The 22,162-nt window shown below is 40.5% G+C and overlaps 1 protein-coding gene across 2 annotated transcripts; it reads right to left on the bottom strand.

The window, feature by feature from the left end:
* Positions 1-782: 782 nt before the first annotated feature.
* Positions 783-20,154, bottom strand: LOC137098660 (integrin beta-1-like). 2 transcript variants are annotated; one of them, XM_067475142.1, is made up of 17 exons: positions 19,860-20,154; positions 11,367-11,433; positions 10,665-10,750; positions 8,791-9,013; positions 8,456-8,626; positions 8,107-8,345; positions 7,847-8,002; positions 7,625-7,720; positions 7,427-7,516; positions 7,111-7,251; positions 6,681-6,883; positions 5,985-6,223; positions 5,670-5,892; positions 4,711-4,937; positions 4,250-4,416; positions 3,432-3,509; positions 783-1,957 (listed from the first exon to the last, which is right to left on the bottom strand). In XM_067475142.1, exons 2-16 carry the CDS (start codon positions 11,431-11,433, stop codon positions 3,432-3,434), a joined length of 2,406 nt encoding a protein of 801 aa, XP_067331243.1. In that variant the 5' UTR covers positions 19,860-20,154; the 3' UTR covers positions 783-1,957. The 2 variants fall into 2 exon arrangements, with proteins under 2 accessions (XP_067331243.1, XP_067331244.1); XM_067475143.1 differs by lacking the exon at positions 3,432-3,509 and having other exon boundaries at positions 19,860-20,153.
* Between the last annotated feature and the right edge of the window lie 2,008 nt (positions 20,155-22,162).

Here is a 22,162-nt window from a genome sequence, read left to right as displayed (position 1 = left end):
AGTTTTTAGGTTCCAGTAAAGGTCGTTTTCAGTCTCTAACATCTGTTTCCGGTCTCAAGTTCAGGTTTCACCTTTTCAGGCTAACGGTTTTTTTACTTTTGAGTTGTTTGGTTTGAGTACTTATCCAATGTATTAAGCAGTGACGTGTGGATGCTTTCAATAAAAATGTCAGTTTTAATATCAATTTAGATCATAGAGTCATACAGGACAGGTGTATACACAGGGGGTCGCTCTGGGGGCTCAGGTCCCTGCTCTTTTCCCAAATCAGTCACAAGGTGCCCCTCTCAACATTACAGGAACTGTATTTAATCACTGCAACGTGTTCGTGTGCACCATAAACCTGTTATACTGTTGTCCATTAATATTTTGGAGTGACGCTGCCACACTGAGGGACATGTTTCTTCCTGAAGAATAACCGTGGTGATGTCCTCCAGAAGCAGAGAACCACCACCGCTTTTCTCTGGAGTCTCTTACAAAAATCAGTTTCAAAGACTTGTGAAGTTATACTTTTAATGGAACACAATTAGAACCCTTCTAAAAATTCATCGAGTTGTTGTTTTAAACCTGTTCACAGTTCTTTTCATTTATCAGAATTACCTATAAGGCCCAAATCAATAACATGCTTTGTTCTTTGTCCCGAGTTATGTTGAGCTCTGAATTCCCCCATCAGGCTTATGTACAGTAGCAAGTAAGAGGTGAACACATTTAAAGACACACTGACACAGCAATTATTACCAAAAAAAAACACACCACAAATGAGCAATTACACAATAACATTAATATAAGGGTAAATAGTTTCGAATGTTTATTCAATAAATAATTTTAGTATACAGAATTGCAAATGTGAATGTGATGTAAAATTTCAAAAGGCACTTGAAAACAACTGTGGTAGGTGAAACCTTTTATAAAAACAAAAGTAAAAAAAAAAAAAAAAAAAAAATCTAGACCCTTGAACTTTATAACTAAATGATATCAAAACCATACTTATTTTTTTTTGATTAAAGCACCACAAGAGTTTGGTGGAATTACTGACATGTACAGTATAAAGAAACAGTGGGACCCTTCCCCAATTCATATCCTACAAATAAAACATGGCATTTCGATATTAGTCTGTTCAGTTAGTAAACCAGGAAGGGCTGCTTGTATATTTGGCATTGCTGTAAAGAAATAAAGGACCTGAGTAGGCTTTTACATTAAGCAAATACAACCTGGAGCCATACAGAAATACAACTGTACACATGATGCCCTTTCATCTAGAAGGACCTAGACTTTTACCTTTCAATTGATTGTTCAGGTGGATTAAGTCTAAAGAACCTTCAGTTCTGCTCTGTGAATACATATATGGCTTTACTACACAAAACCCCAAAACACTGTACACGATTCACTGCCGCCGAACACGGCGAGCTGGTGCTACATTTGAAGAGGCACAGTGACACCTCAGTCGAAATGATTACAGACGATACCATCTTTGTTCAGAAGGCAAATCAATCTTTAAACCTTTGCTCACCTGTGTTTATGAAACACTGACAGGTGAATTACCACCCTCTCAATAACGTATATATGGTAATTTGGAAAGAAACCCTCAACAAAAACACTGATTGCTTGGCGAGATATTCATTTATCTCTCGATGTAGCACAAATCGACTTCCCACCCCCCCAAAAAAGAAAAAACATTTTTAAACATGTTCTCTCAAATTCTGCAGAGATACCATTTAGACAGACTGTACACAATTCAGATGAAAGTACAACAAAAGGAAATAGTGGCAAAAAGCATTTGGTGTCTACAACAAAACGGTGAAATGTAAAAAAAAAAAAAAAAACCCACCCCTCCCTTCACCCCAGCCCTTTTCCTTTTCCATACAGTGTTGTCACAGCAAAAGGCAATGCTCCATCATTTTCCCTCATACTTTGGATTGACGACAGTTGTTACGGCACTTTTGTAGATTGGATTCTCACCCTGAGAAAGAGAGAGAGAAACAGCAGACGTGAGTGACATAGTTGTGAGGTTGAACTTAGTGATCGGGTTAGCAAATCACAGCACATGTCAAACCTTTCAACCCTGTCTCCTACAAATTATGTTCCTATACAACTAAACTCAAGCTGTAATCCCTTTGTGCATTATGGTCTGATGCAACATGCTTTAAAAATAACGTGTTAGATCAGACTATAAACTGTAACTAAGTGCTGCAAGAGTCTAATTTTTGTCTAAACGTGACTTTTTAGGAGACAGGGTTGAACATTCATGTGGTTCAGTTTTATGGCGTCACGATAACATTTTAATGTCTGTTAAAGTTTAGGTAAAACAGCACAATAACACAGTTTAAACTAACCTGTTAGAATTTAACACGCTGAGCAGCCAGACTGACTGCTTGGGTAAGAATGTGCAGTGATCACTTTGCTGACTCTTAAGTTATCCGTGCATCCGTGTGCTCTAGTATAGTTACACTAGTTCTAGTTGCAGTTATAGTTTTGGTAAACAATGGAGCTAAAAGCAAATAATTAAGCCTTTGCAGCAGTTGTGTTTCTGTGTAAGGAAAACAATCTAAGGAGAATGTGCATTAGGTTGTGGCTAAGAATAAGAGATCAAATTAAGATGCCCTATTGGCTGAATGACCACAGGTTGGATTCCTGCCGTACGAAAAATCCTTAACAACACTTTCATAGTCTGAATTTCCTTGTGACTGCTGTAAATTGATTCATGATAAATTATACTGAGCTGTTACTAGAGTAGTGTTTTTTACATGTAGTCTCGACTCTGATGCACCTTCACCGGCTGTCTGCAGCTCATCTTCCTTTTCGGTTCACAGTGGAAGTGCAGAAACCCACACTGTCCTTTATTATTTTTAGCATTGAGAACAAGTCCATCCTGTTTATATATGTCAGTGAAGAAAACTGATTACAGGTTACATGTTTATGTACAGTCCAGCTCTGTGCCGGGGCCAAACAACTGATCCATAAAAAGTGAACCTAAAAGTCATAGGTACATACAAGCTTAGTAGAAATTATCTGTGCTTGTCCAGTTTTAAAAGTTTAAACAAAAATAAAAACTTAAAGAAAGCCCGGGCAGGTTTTAACAGTTAAAATAGAAATCCCAACATATTCTGTATAGTATTCTAGTAATTCTAACAAGTTTCATTGTATTTATTCTCTAACACTATCTTCTCATTTCTCAGTGGATATAGGAAATTTAATTTATATTAAGAATCATAAGTGAGCATATTAATAATTCTCCTTTAGGAAAAGTGGTCAGAAACTTCTCACTCTGTTTAATTCAAACACTGCCAGACGTGGTATAACATGCCAAATTCACAACATGCAGCCACCAAATCTTTGATTTCCTTTCATTCCAACAAGAACCCAATAAAAGTGTAAAACTGCACAGACACAGGTCATGCAAGTCCACAGCGCAAACAGGTGATACAAACTTTGACCTAAAGAGCAGCAGCTTTATTCCCATAGCTGGGATTCTGGAACTGGTTAATAGGGCTCTTGTAAATGGGGTTTCCTTGCTAACATGGGAGAAATAAAGGATGAAGACAAAAGGAAAAAAAACAAAAAACACTGTGAAGAGAAGCAGTGAAAAGGACAGAAGTAAAAATCTGATGGAAAATGTTCAGCGCGTAGCAGGAAAGGTCAGAAATTAATTCATAGTAAATATTTATCAATGATTTTTTGCAGTGTTAACACCTTGTAGTACCAGCATTTAAGTAGGACGTGATTATTTTAATTTCCTTTCAAACCGTCTTCTTTGTAGTGTCTCTGGTGGCATAAAGCAAGTTCCAAGTTACAGGTTAACTGAGTGTAACTACGCATTTCTTCATTTCTAATAAACACTGCTGCTTGCTGTTAGTTATAGCAGCCGACGTCACCGGTCAGTCCTTACTCATCAGATTCCTTACCATTTATGGTCATGCAGTTGCAGCATGTGGACATAGAGAGGCAGCACTCTCAGCTAAAGGACAGGTTGTGGCCCTAAGTGAGTAAACACTACACTGAACAGGATGGAGCAGAGGTTGGTCAAGGGCTGGATGAGGCAGACTGACACATCCATAAACGATTTCAGCTAACCCACAACTTGAAGGTGTCTATTAATATCCTAATATTTGCGCTAGTTTTGAAGTTATTCTCATTCACTGCTTTTCAAACATAAGCTTAACCATATAAACTTTTAAGTAAAATGCCATAATCTTGGTATGATCTCAGATCTTTTGATAACCTTTTCCATGTGTTCCGCTCTGGTGTGACTCACCGTGTCCCACTTGGCATTCATCTTCTCCTTCTCAAACTTGGCAAACTCTCGGCGGTCATGGATGATCATGAGCAGCTTCCAGATGAGCAGCAGGGCGAGGCCGATCAGGACGATGCCGGCTACCACACCTGCCACGATGGGAATGATGTCGGGTCCTGCCGGGCACTCTGAAACGCACATAGACCAAATTAAATCCATGAATGTTAATAAAAGGTATTAAAATGAGAACTAGAAAAACTGCACGTAGGTTGATGACTGTAGTGATGTCAAAACAAAGGCAAAGACTATCATATTGCCCATGTGCTAGAGGACAAGACGAACACAATCGTTGCTCCACAGGGCTCCTAGTTCTCAAACTCTCCATGTGTCCTTTAACTTAAGAGATTAGATTCTACTAGTATGAAATTAAGCGAAACAACCAAAGCGTTCAGGTTTGTAGTTTCTGATTTATGTCGACTCACCCAGGTTCTCCACCACGTAGACCTCCTTGGTTTCATTCCTGATGGCAAAGGTGTAGTAGAACCAGCAGTCATTCGCATCTCGCTCTTTGCAGTGAGTCAGTGGGAAGGTCTGGTCTGTGGGCTGGGGTAGCTTGTCCTTCACTTTGATCAGCTGGAAGTAGCTGCAGTCCCGTTCACATGTATCCTTCTTCTCACCGGCGTTGAAGGCTCGGCACTGCACACAATTTCTGTCGGGACAAAGGTGGACCACTGACTGACTTACTTTGGTGAAGGCAGGGAAACCAACTTACACTTAATGCAGCTTAAAAGATGATGAAAAATTAGAGATACTGAGGCAAAGCTGCGGCCAAGATTTTAGAAAGGTCATGACATCTAAAATATAGTTTCCATTACTTATTCAGAATGTTTCCATTATCTGCTACCCTCTGGAAATGACTTCGGACATTACTTATTAACACATTGGGGAGGGAAAATAAAGCAAAAACTAGTAATCAAGCAGAAAAGAATATTTCTGCATAACAGTTACAGACAGTAAATTATAATTCATTATACAAGTTTTACCTCCCAATAATAGGGAATAAATGCTATATACAGTACCTATTAAAAGAAATAAATGCTGTGACAAAGAACTCAGCCTAAAGAAAGAGAAATGTGGTAGGACACCAATTATTTTATTCATTTATTTTCTGGCCTAAAACACAACAAAATTTAACATAGTGGATTCTCTAATTGTCTCAACTGGTCTTCTGTTATTTGAAGAACAAGCTGCCCTCACGTGCTTCTTCATTAGGCTTGGCTCTATCCTACATTAATTTGAATCCTGCAAAATCCACATTAATTTTTCCCCATTTGTAAAAGTTTGGCCTTTCAAAACAATTTAAAAATTACATCTCAATCAAAAAAAATAATATCTCTAAACATTCACATTACTTCCAGATAGGTTAAATCTTCAGACTTACTTGTGCTCGGTACAGACGCCGGGGCAGGTGGGGCAGACCTCGCAAGTTTCACCCTGAAATTTGGGGTCGTTACATTTGCAGACTCCACATTCACATGTGCCTCGGCCGTTACAAATCTGGCCATTCTTTGCGAGGCAGCCAGCGGTGTTTAGGGAGCAAGAACAGTCGCTGCCTGTGTAGTTAGCGTCACAAATGCACTTCCTGCATTCACAACGGCCATGTCCTGGAATAGCACAGGCAATGTCAGGGGTCAGCACAGACTAACAAAGAAACTGGTGTTGCTGTGCTGGATGATTACATTCCTACAATCCTCACCTCCACAGAGCATGTTGTGGGAGCGATCACAGTTGAAGTTGTCACATTCACAGTACTTGCCACTGTAGACCTCAGCAGGGTTCTCCCGCTTCTTGCACTCGCAGGTGCCGCAGACACAGTCACCATTGTTGCTGCAGATATCTGTGCCATTGTCTTTTCGGCAGTTGGCATCCAGGTCCTCTGTCCGGACTTCATCTTTGCTACATTCACAAAGACGCCCTATGCGACCTTCATTACACCTGTGCCATAAAACAGGAGGTGAGCGTCATTTTCTGCTTAATTGGAGCCCAACATTATGAGTAGGGAATAAGTAGAATAAAAAGAGACACATTAAATGTTCAGGAAACAGGTACTGTAGGGACCAAGCTGTGTGTGCTGAGTGTGACGTTTGTATGTGTGCATGTGTAGGTACCGAGATGTGTCCGGTACTGGCAGCTGCGATTTAATGTGTTCTCCTGTGTCAGTGTGTAAATGAAAGAGGGGGTGAGATTTTAAAGATACACAATAAATGCTTGACACACTGTTTTTAGTATCAAGTTGCAAACAGCCTCTAACCGTTTTCTGATCAATGGGACAGCTGCTGCCTCCATTTCTTGTACCATGTATCACTACATCCTCTAATAAGTTGACCCTTTTTGTACAGTTAGGCACCGTTAACCCAAAGCCTCTATCAAATATTCATGACCAAATGCATACTTGCAGGCTCCACACTCGAAGGTGCCATTGCCCTCGTGGCACTTATCGCTGTCGGGCTGTCCTTTTGCTGCACATTGACAGTCGCAGATGAAGTTCAGAACCAACTCCACCTCCTCAGTGAAGCCCAGAGGTTTGATTTTAATGGTCTCAGACTTGCCAGGTGATGGACACTTCTCAGCCTCAATGGAAATGTTGAAATGCACCTGCAAATATGAGGAGTTTAAAAGGTCATTACAAACTTTTCCAGACGCAAATGAGGTTCTTAGCTTGTGAAGTGTTGTATCCATTGTCTAATTTAACGCTGTTAGCAGCTTTATACAGAGAGTGGTCCATAATTTGAGGCATCCAAGAACCTAAATTTGTTTAATCTCATTAAGTTTAGCTGTTTTCACACATGCAAAATAATTGCAACACAAAGTATCTTCCCTACCTCGTCTCCGATTGATATGTTGGAGCACTTCCTGCCGTCCTCCCCTGCTCTTTCCACTTTGTCCTTACAGATAGATTTGTAACTGATGGAAACGCCCTCTGGCAGCTTGCCATTTTCCAGGATTACCTCAGATGACAAGGACTGTCCCAAAAAGAAACAAACGGGTCAAATACTCAAAACACACTGATCAGTAAGTCTGTTTCAATAAGCCTGTATGCATGCAACATAGATGTATACAAAATTGTCTATTAAAACAAAGTCTAAAATATCCAAAAATAATCAAAGTGTGCAAATACAGATCACACGTTTGACTCACATTGTAAGCATCAATAATTAGCTTGATCACATTGCTAGAGTTAGATGACAGCGTACCAACAGCTGACTTAGGAATAAGATTCTTCAGCTCCTGTAAGAGACAAAAGATAATGATGGACAGTAAGGACATAAATAAATAAGAATTGTATGATATTAAATAGCAAGCAAAACAAACAATGTTCACAGAAACTAAATTTACCTTGTAAACAGGCTGGAATTCATGTGTAACGGCAAAGATGGTCTGGATGTTGTGATCGCTCAGTTTCTGAACCAAGTGGGCGATGGAGGGGTAGTCCTGTCAAAGGATTCATTCAGACATGCACACATTTACCTCCATATTGAGACAATGAGAGCGTTACTGAAAGCAGGCAAATCTCAAAGTGTTCTGTGTACTGTATTAGACAAATGATAAAATACATACGTAGTAGTGGCTCATGGTGTACATGTTGTTCTCCAGATGACATTTTCCATCATTGGGCAGGACAATGCCGCCCAGTTTGCCGTCTCCTGCAAAGTGGAAGCCAGCATCGGTGGAAAACACTAGCAGACGAGTCACGTTCCTCCAGCCAATTTGCTCCTGGAAAGGACAAAACAAAAGAGTTCATTAATAATCTACTCATGTAGAAGCATGTCTTGCCATCATAAAAGGGCAGTAAAACCCTCAATCTTTGTCTCTTTTACCTCACAGACGGCGACCTGCATGATAGCATCAAAGCCCCCCTCTGGAGAGTCAAGGTTTCCTGATATCTGCTGCTGACTGACCAGCCGATTGAAATCGTCTCCTTTGTCTGTCAGCTTCAGGACGTTCTTGTAGCTGAAGGGGCTGGTGCAGTTCTGGTTATCAGTGCAGGGGTTAATGAGTCTGGCTGGTGTGGTGCTAATGTAAGGCATGACTGTCTTCTCCACAAAGGAGCCAAATCCTAAACAGAGAAAAAGGAAAAGGTTTTACTCAGGATTGTAGAAAAGACTTAAAACTGAGGCTTTTTTGTTGCCGATTTTCCCCTTTTACTGGGACACAGATTTAACTTACCAATTCGGAAATCTGAGGTAATCTCCTGCATCTCTTTCATGAGGTCTGTACCAAGGTTTTTGAGGTTTTCCAAGTCATCAGCCATGGAGAAGGAGAGGTCCATAAGGTAATACAGGTCAATGGGGTAGTCCTCAGCACGCTTGAATGTTAGCTGAAAAGTCTGAGCCTCACCTTAAAGGACAAAAAAATAATAATAGATAAATATACAGATATAGATAGGAAGATAGATAGTTATTGATTTTGAAGTAAGTAAGTAAGGAATTTTCTCAAGAAACCACAAAACAACCAAATGGTTCTCCTGATGTGCTAAAGCACTGATAGCTTTGAAAATTTACCAGATCTGAGATTCATTGTAAGTTTCTGGGGCTGAATCTGGGTGATCTGCTCGGGCTTCAGTTTCTCAGCCACGTCTTTTTTGCGGTTTGTGACAGGCTTGTTCTTGTCAATTGTGATACTTCCACGTGGATTCTCGATTTTGGACACATCACACTTTCTCTTCCTAAGAGATTCTAGGTCATCACAGCGCGCTGACTTGGACTCGCCCACAGTGAGGAAGTTCTGCAAAATGGCAAAGGTTTATTTGAAATGAATAACTACTACACACATAACCAACTTCCTAAATATTTAAAATTTGAGATGGAAACTAACTAACCTCTAATGTACAGGGCTTGAAAGTTTATAGACCCTTCAGAATGGTTTCTATTTCCGCATTAATATGTAAACCTCCCAGACTGTTACACACTTTTATGGATCATTGTTATCCATTGGTTGTGTAGTGCACCCACTTGGTTCACATACGTCTGCCACATACAAATGTTTAAGATTGAATCGTTTCAAATAGTTAAGATGTGTGAAAAATCTATTTTAAAAGTTGCTAAAATGTCTTATGCAGAAATAGAGAAAGTTCTAAAGTGTTCATAAAGGTTCAAATCAAACAGTGTTTGAAGTTAATGGAAATACGATGATGTGATCACAAAAAATAAAGATAAAAAACAGTTTCACCTTGAATGCATTTCCAAAATTTCTATAGAACCATCTGGAAAGGTTCTGTATATTTACAGAAATTTGTCTTTGTGAGTCTGGTTTAAAGAAACATGCTGACAACTTTAACAATAAAACTTCACTTTATATAAAAAAACCTCACTTTACACCTCCACAAGCTTGATGTCCAAATGTTATAAGTCTACCAATTTCTGGCATATGAGTGCTGCACAAACTATTTTACAGACTTTGACCTGATTGAGTATCTGATGCAATCCAATACATTTTACATAAACTGGCCTTTTAACTCTCTCTTTTCCTCCATTGTTTGTAGGCAGCAACAGACAAGGAGAAGCACATGACCAGGAAGCTTGGCTAAGAATATACACTAGATTGTTAGCATGTGTTCTTCAACAAGTTGTAGTGCAGGAGAACTTGAGACGATGAGATCACTCAGAAAAACAAAAATAGTGCTGTGACCTAGTTTTATCAAACCCACATGACCCACAGTAACTGTTTTCTTCTCTGCTGCATCAGGCTGTTCACACAGTTAACATTTATTCAATACACAGAAATAATAAGAAAACACCTATTGCACTGAGTGGGTGAGTTCAGAAATAGAGTTTATGGAATGATACACAGATTGCACATATACAGATATTTGTAAAGAGGTTCACACCGAAGCTTAAATTTAATGCAGCTAAATAAAATACGTATCAGACAACTGATGCACAGCAGGACATGCAATTCTACAACATTTGTCTGTCCTACAAGCTGCTGCTCTGTTCGCTAAGGGGGAGGGTACAGAAATGAGCAAATTAAATAAGATTATTTAGAAAATATTTCCACTGTGAAGGAAGAAGTGGCTCTGATGTTTACAATAATACAGAAGTGGTGGTTAACTTGGCTTAGGAAAAAAGATAAATAACAACTCTCTTTAATATCCATACTCTGTAATTCTACACTGTGTGTTTGTGTATGTACTTTAAGGTCAAGTAGAAATTATGCACATTTTGAAAAGATGTAATTGCCAAAAATTACATTATCAAAATGTATTCTTTATATTTATTTGACACTTCAGAGACACAAGATGGCTTTTGTGCCAACACCACCATACGAACCACAGCGGAAGCTCTGAACATACCACACCTACAGTTTATGATCTTGTAGATAAGATTTCATTCATTTGACAAAACAGTATATCAACAACTTCACATAATTTACTCACTTCATCTGAGCACCACCCACACATCTCGGCAACCTGGATGCACTCGCCGCATGACTGTGCGTTTGCTTTAATGCATATGCTGCCCTCTGAAAGAGACAAGATAATAATTCTTAATTTCCATCTGTTTACTAAATTCAAACCAGCTTCAATCAGCTTCCTGGTTCCTCCCGTCACATGTCAAAGTGTCGTTGGGCAAGACACTGAACACCTACTTAGTTGCTGCCGGAGTGTAGTCCAGCTGCATAGCAGCAACAGTGTGTGTGTGTGTGAATAGGTAAATGAGAAGCAGTGTAAAGTGCTTTGAGTACCAATCGGTAGAAGCATTATATAAGTGCAGACCATTTAACAACCCATTCTGAGTTAGGCAGTTGAGAGATTCTGAAAAATGCTCCAAGCAGTAAACCCAAAGATGACGCCACCTTTTAAAAAGTGTCTCACTACCAGCCATAAGAAACCATGAATATCATTATGAAGAAATACATGTGTGAGGAGGAAAATGGAAGAAAGAATGCAGGTCCATTCTATTGTTGCACTGCAATGAGTTCCTTAGAACAACTGAGGAGCAGGATTTAAGACAGAAAGGCATAAGGAAGCTCATAACACTAAATGAACTGGTGTGCAAGTTATCATTTAGCAATTAACATATGAAAAATAGAGCAAAATTCAAACGACCATCTGTCACTGACAGGTCTATGTTCTTACCTTGTTGCGCCAAGGTGACACAGAGGACTGCTGATAATGTTGCTATTAAAAGTAACTGCAGATCCATCTGTAACAAGAGAAGCAGAAACAAAATCTATTGGACCAAAGAAAAAAAAGCCAACATTCACATACATGCTTGAAACATTGACGTGTTTATCAGTAGAAAAAGGCACAGATCTAATATGGCAGAAGGGCCCCTGTACATTTTTGATGCCAATATAGGAGACGTGACTGCAAACATAACAGGTCAAGTTCATTTTGGTGTGGTTACAAAAGCAGAATGTGTTAGAGTCGAGACAGCCACACTAAGGTGGCAGCATCTGGGTAGTGTAATCACACAGCTATGTGGTATTTAAACACGAGAAATGGTCGGTTTCCTAATGTAATTTAAACCAGGTTTCAATTCAGTAATGTTATTTCCATGTGTGCTACAGCTGCAGAGTATACGCATTCATTTGGTAAATAAACTATTCTACCAAGTTTACCACAACATGCTTTGAAACGGATTCTCAATCGAGGCCAACACAGCAAATAAAATTGCATGATGGCTGTCGTCATCCTGGCAATTGACAAGTTGTTTCTTATAAAGACTTCTTGTCGCTGAGGTGAAATACCACTGTCACAACAGTAGAGGGAGGAGGGCCTCTCACTTAGTTTTTTCCAAATTTGGAGGAATAATTTCCCCACACTCAGCTGGCGTCAGCTGCAAGTTTTTATAAGCACTTCTACTGAACTGCATACTTAGTTTCTGACTGGGGTTTGGAAAGTATCATGGTGTTACAGGCCAAGTTAACAAGATGGCTTGTTAAATTACCAGGGTAGCTCAGATAAGACCGGGCATGGAAGAGAAAACAAGGCTTCAAACAACACTGCATTAAAAAATAAAAAATTAAAATCAGGTTTACAAAAATAATGAGCTAATCTAATCAGGACAGCAGAAAACACAGTAAAGAAGTATGTGTGTTCTCCCATATTCAGTCAGATTTTTTTCATGCTTCCTCTTGAACATACCCCCCACATCTCTAGTGACACACTTCCTTGCCTGACCACCCTATACTCAAGTCAAAATAGATTCTAAGTGAAAGCTGCAGCTGCAGTGCAGTGCTGGTCGGAGGGTGCAGGAATTCAAACAACCACATCCTGTGAAACGAGGCCTAATGACCAATGTAAACTACTATAAATGCCCTTTCAGTAGATAGTTATACTACTGTGGAAGCACAGCTAGCAAAATCTGCAGAGATTTAAGATCAGAGTTTGGTGGGTGACAACATATGAAAATTATTTCTGTTGATCAATATTTCAAATATACTTAAATGCTTATCACACCCATCGAAATGCTTATTCAAACCGAAACCAACTTCAACTGAAAGTACTTTCTATATTATTGAGCCTCCTGCCAAGCTTTCCTCAATAGCAGCTTGGGTTAGAACTGTGGGGCTGCAAATTGCAGAGAGCTGACAGATTGAGAGTCACTAATGTTTGTGTGTCGTTGAACAGCATTGGGTGGAGGCCACGGGGATTTCTGCTACCGATCTTGGGCACGATAATGTCGGAAATATTCCACGTCTATTCCATTAAGGGTCCTGTGGGAACAATCTTCTGTTTCCTTCTGTTTTATAAAGAACTGGGAGCAAGTCCACCGTGAGTGTGTTCACAAGGACTTAAGTAATTAGGCTACAGTTGGTTCTCAGGAAAGTCGATTTCCTAATGGTCACGTAAACGTCAAAGCTGGTTTCCAAAACCAGGGTAGGAGATTAGGAAAGCTTGATTTGCCCAGGTAGGTTTCTACTAGAGAACGCTGATTTCTCTGCCACATATGCACATAACCAGCTTTATAATCCAACAGCGCATGTGAGTAGCAACAGGCTACAGACAGTAACAAGCAGCTGAGTGAGTCTTAATGAGGGAGTGATGCCGCCTCGTTTTTAAAACCAAGTTTATCTAAAGTCAGACCAAAAATGAATGCGACAAGTTTCTCATAGTAGCCTAAATAAGTCTCCTGCAGATTTTTTTTCTCAAATTCACACTGTGGATCAGCTGTGCTTTTTAACACTATAGAGTGAAAGTTGTGAGGTAGGCTTCCAAAATAGGTCCAGGAGAAACCAGCTTACTCTTCTGCTGCATGTGCAGTGTAGAATACCTGGATTTCCAGTGACCAGCTTTCTTACCTGCATGGAAACGCCGTCCCCGAATTTTCTCCGAGAAGCCTGGTTGCTTGAGTGCATGTAAACTCAGACAGTTATAGCTTTATCATAAGCCTGGAGGAGGTGGACGCCTTAGTGTTTTAATAGAGATGGCGGGACATAAACGTCCAGCTGATAAGAGCTGATAGCAGCTTCAGGCAGACAGGAAGCTGAGGCCTGATCCACTATAGACTGTGGCAAAACTGCCCTTTACAACATGATAAACAAAAAACTTAACAGACATCTCTTTGACAGGGGAGGGTCCTAAATTAAATAAAGAGTCTGTGTTTTTGAACATACTGAACACATGGCAGCTCATTAGCACTTCAATAAGTCAATGATGTGTTGAGAAAAATCAGCTGACATAAAGTATGAAGCTAGTTGTGAATTCAAGTCTATTCTAATCAGTGAATGACTGAGTGGCAAATGACCAAAGTGTTACACGATGGTCATTCTCCCTTTGGACGCCTCTATAGACAAACAGCAACTACGGCCTATTAATAGTCACAATGCCAGAACTGACAGCCTAATATTTAGAGTAACAGGCGTAAACTTTGTCGAATGATGACTTTGTATGGTCACGCTGGAAAAGATGGGGATGACACATGCTTTGTGTTCGTGTTCGTGCCGTAGTGTCATTTGTAAGTCCACTTGTTAATAATAACCAGATCTGCTCCGCTCTTTCCAACATTACAGTAGCTCAGACTGTGGATTTCTCAAATACAGAGGTGTGTGGCCCTAATGATTCAAAGCAGGGCCTTGTTCAATAAGACGCTGCATATCATTTTAACTTGCTATAGATACTTACATACCATTCTTTTAGCTCAGATGTCAAAGTGTTGGGTATAAAGGGATTTTTTTTTTAAGGAAAATAGAAATCGTTTGTTGAGGCAACTGAAAATAATACTTATGTATATGCGTTGTTACGTTGTTACCATTTGTGGATTGAATGTCACTCTACTAATAATTACTCATGTTGTATCTTCTTCTACAACCAAAGGTAAAACAAGACTCGAGTGGAAAACTAGCTGGATTATGTGTTTTAGTATTTTTAATATTTTCAAGTTTAAGAAAGATATATTTAAGATATAATTAATTGCAATTTTTGGACTGTGGACAGGATTGTTTGGGGAAGTAATGTCAAAAGAGCTAAACAGCTAAGACACCAGGAAAATATCATTAACATTTGCAAGATTGTTTACTAAAGTACCAAAGTCAAATATAAATAAACCTATATCTTTGTGTCTATTGAAAAAACCAGGACACAAATCACAAGCGTGGACCTCGCTGACAAAGCTTAACAGAATATTTTAACCTAATAGAAAAACTGCTCCACTTAACAGCTTCATGGATGATTAAAAATAACATTAGCAGGATAAATACTGCAAGTATGCAGTAAATATGAGCCATCAGAAAAGTAAATCAAATAAGACTCAAAACATGTTAAACTAACCACAAAGCTGCCTCAACAGCAACAAACGACTCGACGTGTAAAAACAACCTACTTCCTTAAATCTAATGCAATAGCTGAACATTAGAGACGACAGGCCCAGACAAATATTTTATCAAGAATTTCTTCCCACTGCTGTTGGGATGAGCTGATTGAAAATCCTCCAGAGTTTGTTGTTCAGACAGGTCAGAGGCGTTTTGATTCAGTCTGTAAGTTTGTCTCCGGGACATAAATTCTCTAGGAGAGAGAGCATTCTTCTCCTCACACATCCAGTTGCCCTGCAAAGAAACGACTGTGTCGCAAGTCCGCCTACTTTACAGCAGCATTCTTCTGGTGACACTTCAGTGGCGAATAAGACACAAGTAGAAATAATTTCTGATGGACTATTTCAGTGTGTGTGTGTGTGTTTTTTTTAATCATTTATTTTACTTTAGTAAAGCACTGCGTCCAAAGCCATGTTTAAAGACTATTCTGTCTTCAGTCAAACTCAAAACAGGAGGGGACAAGGTGGACATGTGTCAACACTGTGTCTTTGTCTCTTCCTGTGTTCACTAACAGTGATCCACTGCCTCATCAACTGTTGCTGACAGTGCGGCCTGCTAATGCAGCAACTGCAATTTGGCAGCAAGAAAGACAGAAATATCACACAATAATTCACAAGATTGTTATGAAAGAGTAGTAAAATGAATGAAGAAAACAATTAAGTGAGAAATAAAAAAAAAAAAAAAAACACAAAAAGCTGATGATTTGTTGTGTATGCATCGTACCAAATAAACAGAACAGGCCCTGCACAAGCTACCACAACTGTAGCTGCGATCTCAGTGGTTCCTCGTTTTGAGCTAGCAGTGGTTAACCACAGTGGGCATCACAAACCCTGATGAGTACTTTGCCTTACCATGAAGAGAGAAGTACACATGTTGCTACAATACTGTATAAATAAGTATACACAGTAGGCACCAAATATCTCACGCCATTACTTTCTGCATGTTTACTGATATTATGCCAAGTCCCGTGTTTGATACATTTAATCAAATTTTGCATCACAATACAAGCAACTTTAGTAAACTAATTCAAACTAAACTATCCAGAGACTAAAAACAGGGCCACAGCCAAAGATTTTACTTCATGAATAATGAATAATAGGTAGGTCTAGAAAAAAAATAAACTAAATCCTATGGTTCAGTCTTCATATTCCTTGTTTTGTGAAAGAAAGAGTTTAAAACAAAACATTCTCTTCTGGCATAATGGAACCCTCTATCTATCATCTTGCTTTTGCCACCACACCAGAACCACTTCCACATCTAGTTTTGAGAATCTGAGAATTACATGTGCAAATAACTGTTTTGTGCAACTCAGATCTGTCACACAATGAAGCCGTGTAATTACATAATTTATAATGGACTGCATGGAAGTTTATGTTCAGTACAAGCTGCCATTGTGCCGACTGGGTCGTCGGGTCGTTCACAGAATGGGTGAGGCACCCATCCCCCAACGTGGAAGCAATGTTTGCCACCTAGTGAGTCAGTCAGCCCCCACCTGCTGCTAAGGCTCACACTCCACTCTCAACCCAATAGGTCTCCAAACCACTCAGTACAGCTCTGCATCAATTTCCTTAATGAAACCACAGCCAGATATTGCTGCCCACTGCCAAAGGGTCTGGAAGAACACTTCACTCCTGACTGCAAACACAGCATAAGTGAAAGAAACCCATCTGAGACAAGGCAACACAATAGGGAATTTACTCAACCTGATGTTCACTTTAAAAATGGTTTGAGTCCTTTTTCTGCGACACAAAAAAAAAAAAAAAAAAGGTTTGGGCCTCCTGTTATACTGGAACAGATTAAATCTCTCTTAGAACCTTAGAATGAGAAATAAAAACAAAGACGTGATAATTGTGACCTGCATTAACACGTTGGATTTCAACAAATCCAACAATCAGCTGATACAGCAGAATAATTCTGGTAGGAGCTAAATTCAGTCAGCTGCAAATGTTTAAAGGTGCAGACCATCGAGCCCCATTAAGGGTTTTTCTGTCATTTAGAGGAGATTCCAAGCCTCCAGCCATTCAAAGAGATGAGAGAACACATTCCCCATTAACAAGCTCCATACTGCGTCCTGGAAAAAACTATGCAACAGAAATATGGGGAGATTTTTCCACTTCTATCCAACTTGAACTTAGAGTTCCCAGAAAAAAAATAGCTGGAACCCGGGCTTCTGTCAGCTGGCATTAACAGGACACGAGCAGCTTTTAATGACATCTTTTTGAACTGGATTTTGTGCTTTTCTCAGGCGTTGTCAAAATGCTTATTTATCAAGACAACCTGGAACTGAACCTTAGAGGTGAGAGTGGATTTCAGAGGCCTGCTCACACCATATCCTCCAGGTCTGTGTCAACTAAAATCCTTTACATCTTTTACATCAGGAGGTGGGAGAACAATGCTGTGCTCTTTCCTCTGGCCATCATACTTATTAACAGCTGACCTCATAGTTACAGATACATTGCTGCTCCCCTGGACACACTAACACTTAATCACCACACACACACAGAAACCCACACTGCACTTTAAGTACACAAGTAATTATGCTGGAACGGCCACACACACACACACAGCACCAGGGTCTGCCTTCTTTAGGCCATTCTTACAGTGTCAGCAGTCCCCCAACCCTTTTCCTTGTGTTATTTGTCTATGAAAAGGCTACAAAAAGGAGAAGAAGCTTCTCAAACTCTTTCTGACGGGTTGTGTCTGACTAACATTATAAAACACAGATATATTCTGTTTAATGTCACATTACCGAAGAGGCAAATCCTAAAACATTAGAAGTTAAAAGATGACAATGTTGGGCTCCTTTCCTTTACAAATGTTTAATAGATGGTTTCTTGACATTGTTGTTAATATATGCAGGTTTTCTTATCCTTGCTCAACAAGAAAATGATTATGTTGCTCCGTAGTGACTAAATGTGTATGTAAGCATACTTTCACTTCACTATAACAATTTAAAGGAAGGGTTGATATGGCAACGTTGAGTTCATGTTATTTTCTATTACCCCCCAATGACCAAAAAGCGGTTATTGCAGGTCTAAATCTACATTTTCTCAAACAGCTCAACACTTCCCATATGTCTGCTTTCTCATGTTTCACCACAGAAGCAGACGTCCATACAAGGGACAGTAGGACACCCACATGCTTTGTCGCTCTATCTCCGGAAGTACCGTCATCTTTGACTCATATCTGACAAGCCGGGAAAAATGTCTAAGGGTTGGGCAAGACTGACTGGCCCTTCATCGGGCTGTGAACACTCCCTGCTCCAAGCTGAAAAGTGCTGTCTTTGTTTAAACCCCAATAAACAATGTAACTATGGGAAGTGACTCAAGGATCCACAGGTTGCCAGGTCTGGTCTACAGATCCGTCTCCCCTCATTGTCTAATTACCAGGTCTGCTGTATATTATCTGCTCACATGTGATCTGTACATACTGTAAGAGAAGAAGCGTTGCTATATCATTACGATGCCAGCGCAGGCTTGTAATTAAGCCAAGACATTACATTTCCATGTCTCTAAATATGGCCTAGAGCACAGATCATAGTTTAACTTAGCCTGAACAAATCAAGCCTGAGGCTAAGATTCATGGGGGAGGGAGAAAAAAAAAAAAAAAACACCCACTAAGGATGCAATTCCTTTACAGGAAGTGAACAAGGCCGGCAAGACCAATCTTGTCCCACTGCACAGTAAAGAGTCCTGAATCAGAGCGTAAGGCTGGAAAAGGGGGTCTGTGGTTATTCAACTTGGCCCACTTCAAGAAATCTTGATTTCACAGTTTACCCAATCTAAACAATGCAGTATGAGCGGACTGGGTGGAACGGAGTCGAGTTCACCTAAATGCTGTGGCAGGTTTGCAAAGTTTGGTTCTCTTTTCTCTTTCACGCTGGTTTTGCCCAAAGCCATAAATCTTCTGAAGCATGTCAGTCTTCCGAGGGCTGCTTTCTGGAAACACATGTTTAAAACATCATCTGCCGAGACTGGACGGTTGAACCACATTCCTCAGCAGCATCATGCTGATATTAATACAAATGGCCTTTTCTCTTCACACACCCCTTCGTTTTAAAAGCCTTTTCCTAATCTGATGAGCCACATAAACTGGAGCAGCTCGGCTGGGACATGTAAAACCTAAACCAACACGTTTATCTCGGGAGTGACACAAAGGATGTATGATCAAATCCGCTTCCCCAGGCTAGAAAAAGGCAGGAAATTATGCGCGTGCAAAACAAAGAAAAACATCACAGTTCACATCCTCGCGACGCTGAAGCTGAAAAAAAATCAAGGGAAATAATTACCGAACACTCAAGAAACGACTTTTCTCCTGAACAACTCATTGCTGCAGTGACACTAGGCGAGAAAATACCACCGAGCAGATTTAAAGTGGATGAAGTTTGTTAGACATCAGACGTGAACACACTCATCATCTGTGCTACAGTCGGCGCTTCAGGGCGAGTGGGACCCTCATGAAAAGTGTTAGCCAGAGCTAACAAATGCTGGAGCCTCCCAAACTGCGACCCCGGGGCCTACTTTCAGCACACACACGTACACAAAAGCCACTTCTGAAATCCCCGAGGGGACACGCTTTGGGTGTAGGTTGAAATCCGTGAACGTCTTGTTTTAGAACGTGTGAGCTTCGCGGGGGAAAAGCCGTTATTCGCCTGCTAACGGTGGTTAGCGTTAGCCCCCGTTAGCTAAGTAGTGTCCATCCCCACCCAAAGTTTGCCCCGAACATTCCTCGCGTGTCCTCTTCTGTCGCTGCCGTCGTTTCCACTCGCACAAACCACCCAAACGTGAACCCAATAGGTTAAAAAACAACCACGTACCTTTTTTTCTAGTCGTGTCTGCCGGCTCACAGGGACATTTATCTCTCCGCTGAAGAAGTAAAACGCTCCCCGAAGAGCGGACTAGCTGAGTGTTGGAGGTCCGCTTTGTTTTTCGCTAATGACCGCACCGCGGCGACGTGCCGACCACTCACTGATTAGCACGCGGGCGGGGCTATTTTATTCCCATTTATTTGCATACGTTCTATTAAAAGGCAGACAGGGAGACCGCATCCAGCTCACCAGCAAGTCTTACTGCAACGTCGGCTCTGGTGCTGCTCGTGACTCTTTTTTTAATGACCCAGTGCAAACCTTCATTTAGACCCCGCCCCATACAGGAAGAACAGCGGTACGCTAGGAACAGGGGAACCAGCGCACCGCAGGGCTGTGAACTTGTTTTCACCTTTGTATGTGGCGAACACACACACACACTATAGGTTGTGCCCACCAGAGATCAGGAACTGAGGTGACATCATATGGCAGGAAATGCGGCTTGGACAGGTGATTGTTGTTATTATTGTCAACCGACATGAGCTGAATTGGTGCATCGCCCTCTACCCACCATGGAACAGGGCCTAGACAGTATGTGTGTAAACCAGATCAGAGGAAACAAGGAACAAAACAAAACCAAAGTCCAACACGTGGATCACGACAGCTGCATGGAGGACGGGGACTGTGACACATGGACCAGTACCTGCTGGGCCTGTCCAGGTTTAATAAAATGTTCTCATTTGGTGCTTTTGTGTCATTTTGATTGCTCACTTCAATCGTTTCCAACTAAACTGTTTACATATAAAGAACTGCACAATGTGGGTTCGGGGCCTCTGTGACCCTGTTTTTAACATGGTCCGAATATGTGTGCAAACTCTGGAAAAACACGACCTCAGTCTTCACTTGTGGTGATTCTGAGAAAGGCCAAAAACCAAAAGGAGAAACATGAAGCTACAAAGACAGTGAGGAGCGAAGCACCAGGGGCCATATCGAAGTAGTCCAGCGAAGGGGTGAAGGACCCCTGAGCTGGTGACCGGCTTCCCATATTTATAGTGTGTGATGAGTTTGTAACAGCTGCCAAATGACACATGAAGTCACCGTTTCTGTTCCATTCATCCTCCCACATCCCTCAGATGATGCATTCAGGGGCCGCTGAGCTGAGCGCTCGTTCCACTATCAGTTTCACACAAATGATCAGTCTCATGCTTTAATCAGGAGAAAACTGTAGAGAAATAGTGAGGCAATAAACTGCAAAGTCCTTATTTAAGAAGGAAATGAACCTGCCTCACACCGTGACATTGATCTGATAGCTGTAGAAACTTTGCAGGATTTACAGTTTTGTACATTAAACACTCTGCATTACAACTGCTCTAACTTTATTTATGTAAAAGTAATGCAAAACATAGAGCATTTTGTTCCATATTTTTACATTGTTTGCACCTCCGAATACTTCTTCCACCACATAAAGTTCCAAATCTTTTAACTGAGTTTTCTCCTGTCAGTCATTGCAGCTTTAAGCCTGCAGTTATGTGTGTTATTCACCTGCTTGTAGTAATATATGACAAGTAGACAGGAACCACTTTAATCTCCTTATTATTTGGAAAATTCCTAAACACATTTCTAATTAATCAAATGATTCAAGATTTTTTATTCAAATAACTTAAAATCTGACAATGGAATTCGGGAAAAATATATGACATTAGGTTTAACAGGGTGAGAGTTGATAGGAACGGTGGGTGTTTTTCTATGTTTTTGAAGAGGTACAATTTTAAAAAGTGTCTTTATGTTAAAAATAGTTTGTTAAATGATCAGTAAAGACCTATGACTTCATATTTATGGCTTTTAGACTCACAGACTGTCGCTCAACCTGTTAGTTAAAGGGTAACTGCACTGAAAAAACTCTGCAGCTCTGCAGAAACATGACATGACACTAGCAGGGTAAAAGTCTGCGGTGCCAGGGAGGAAATGAAACCTCAAACCAAAAGCTGCCGGTTATTAAGGAAGTGGCCCACAGACCACTGAGTCAGTGGTTCGATCCCCGGTCCCGGCTGCATGTCGAAGCGTCCTGAACCCCAAGTTGGAACCGGTGGTTCAGGTGAGCACCTTGCATAACAACCACCAGCATCAGTGTGAATGGAGCAACATTGAAAAGCACTTTGGATAAAAGAGCTTTATAAGTGGCCATTTACACAACAGAAATTTAGTCTGAGTCCCACATGTTACATACATAAAGGTTTCTGTGGACTCCACTGCCACTGTGTGGCTGAAGCGGCGTATGACAGACAGTGTACATAAGGCGTAAACGACTCAGGAGG

The sequence above is a fragment of the Channa argus genome, chromosome 14 (assembly GCF_033026475.1).
Source record: "Channa argus isolate prfri chromosome 14, Channa argus male v1.0, whole genome shotgun sequence".
Classification (NCBI taxonomy): Eukaryota; Metazoa; Chordata; class Actinopteri; order Anabantiformes; family Channidae; genus Channa; species Channa argus.
Note: the sequence above shows the minus strand (reverse complement) of the source record. Positions and strands in the feature narration are given on the sequence as shown.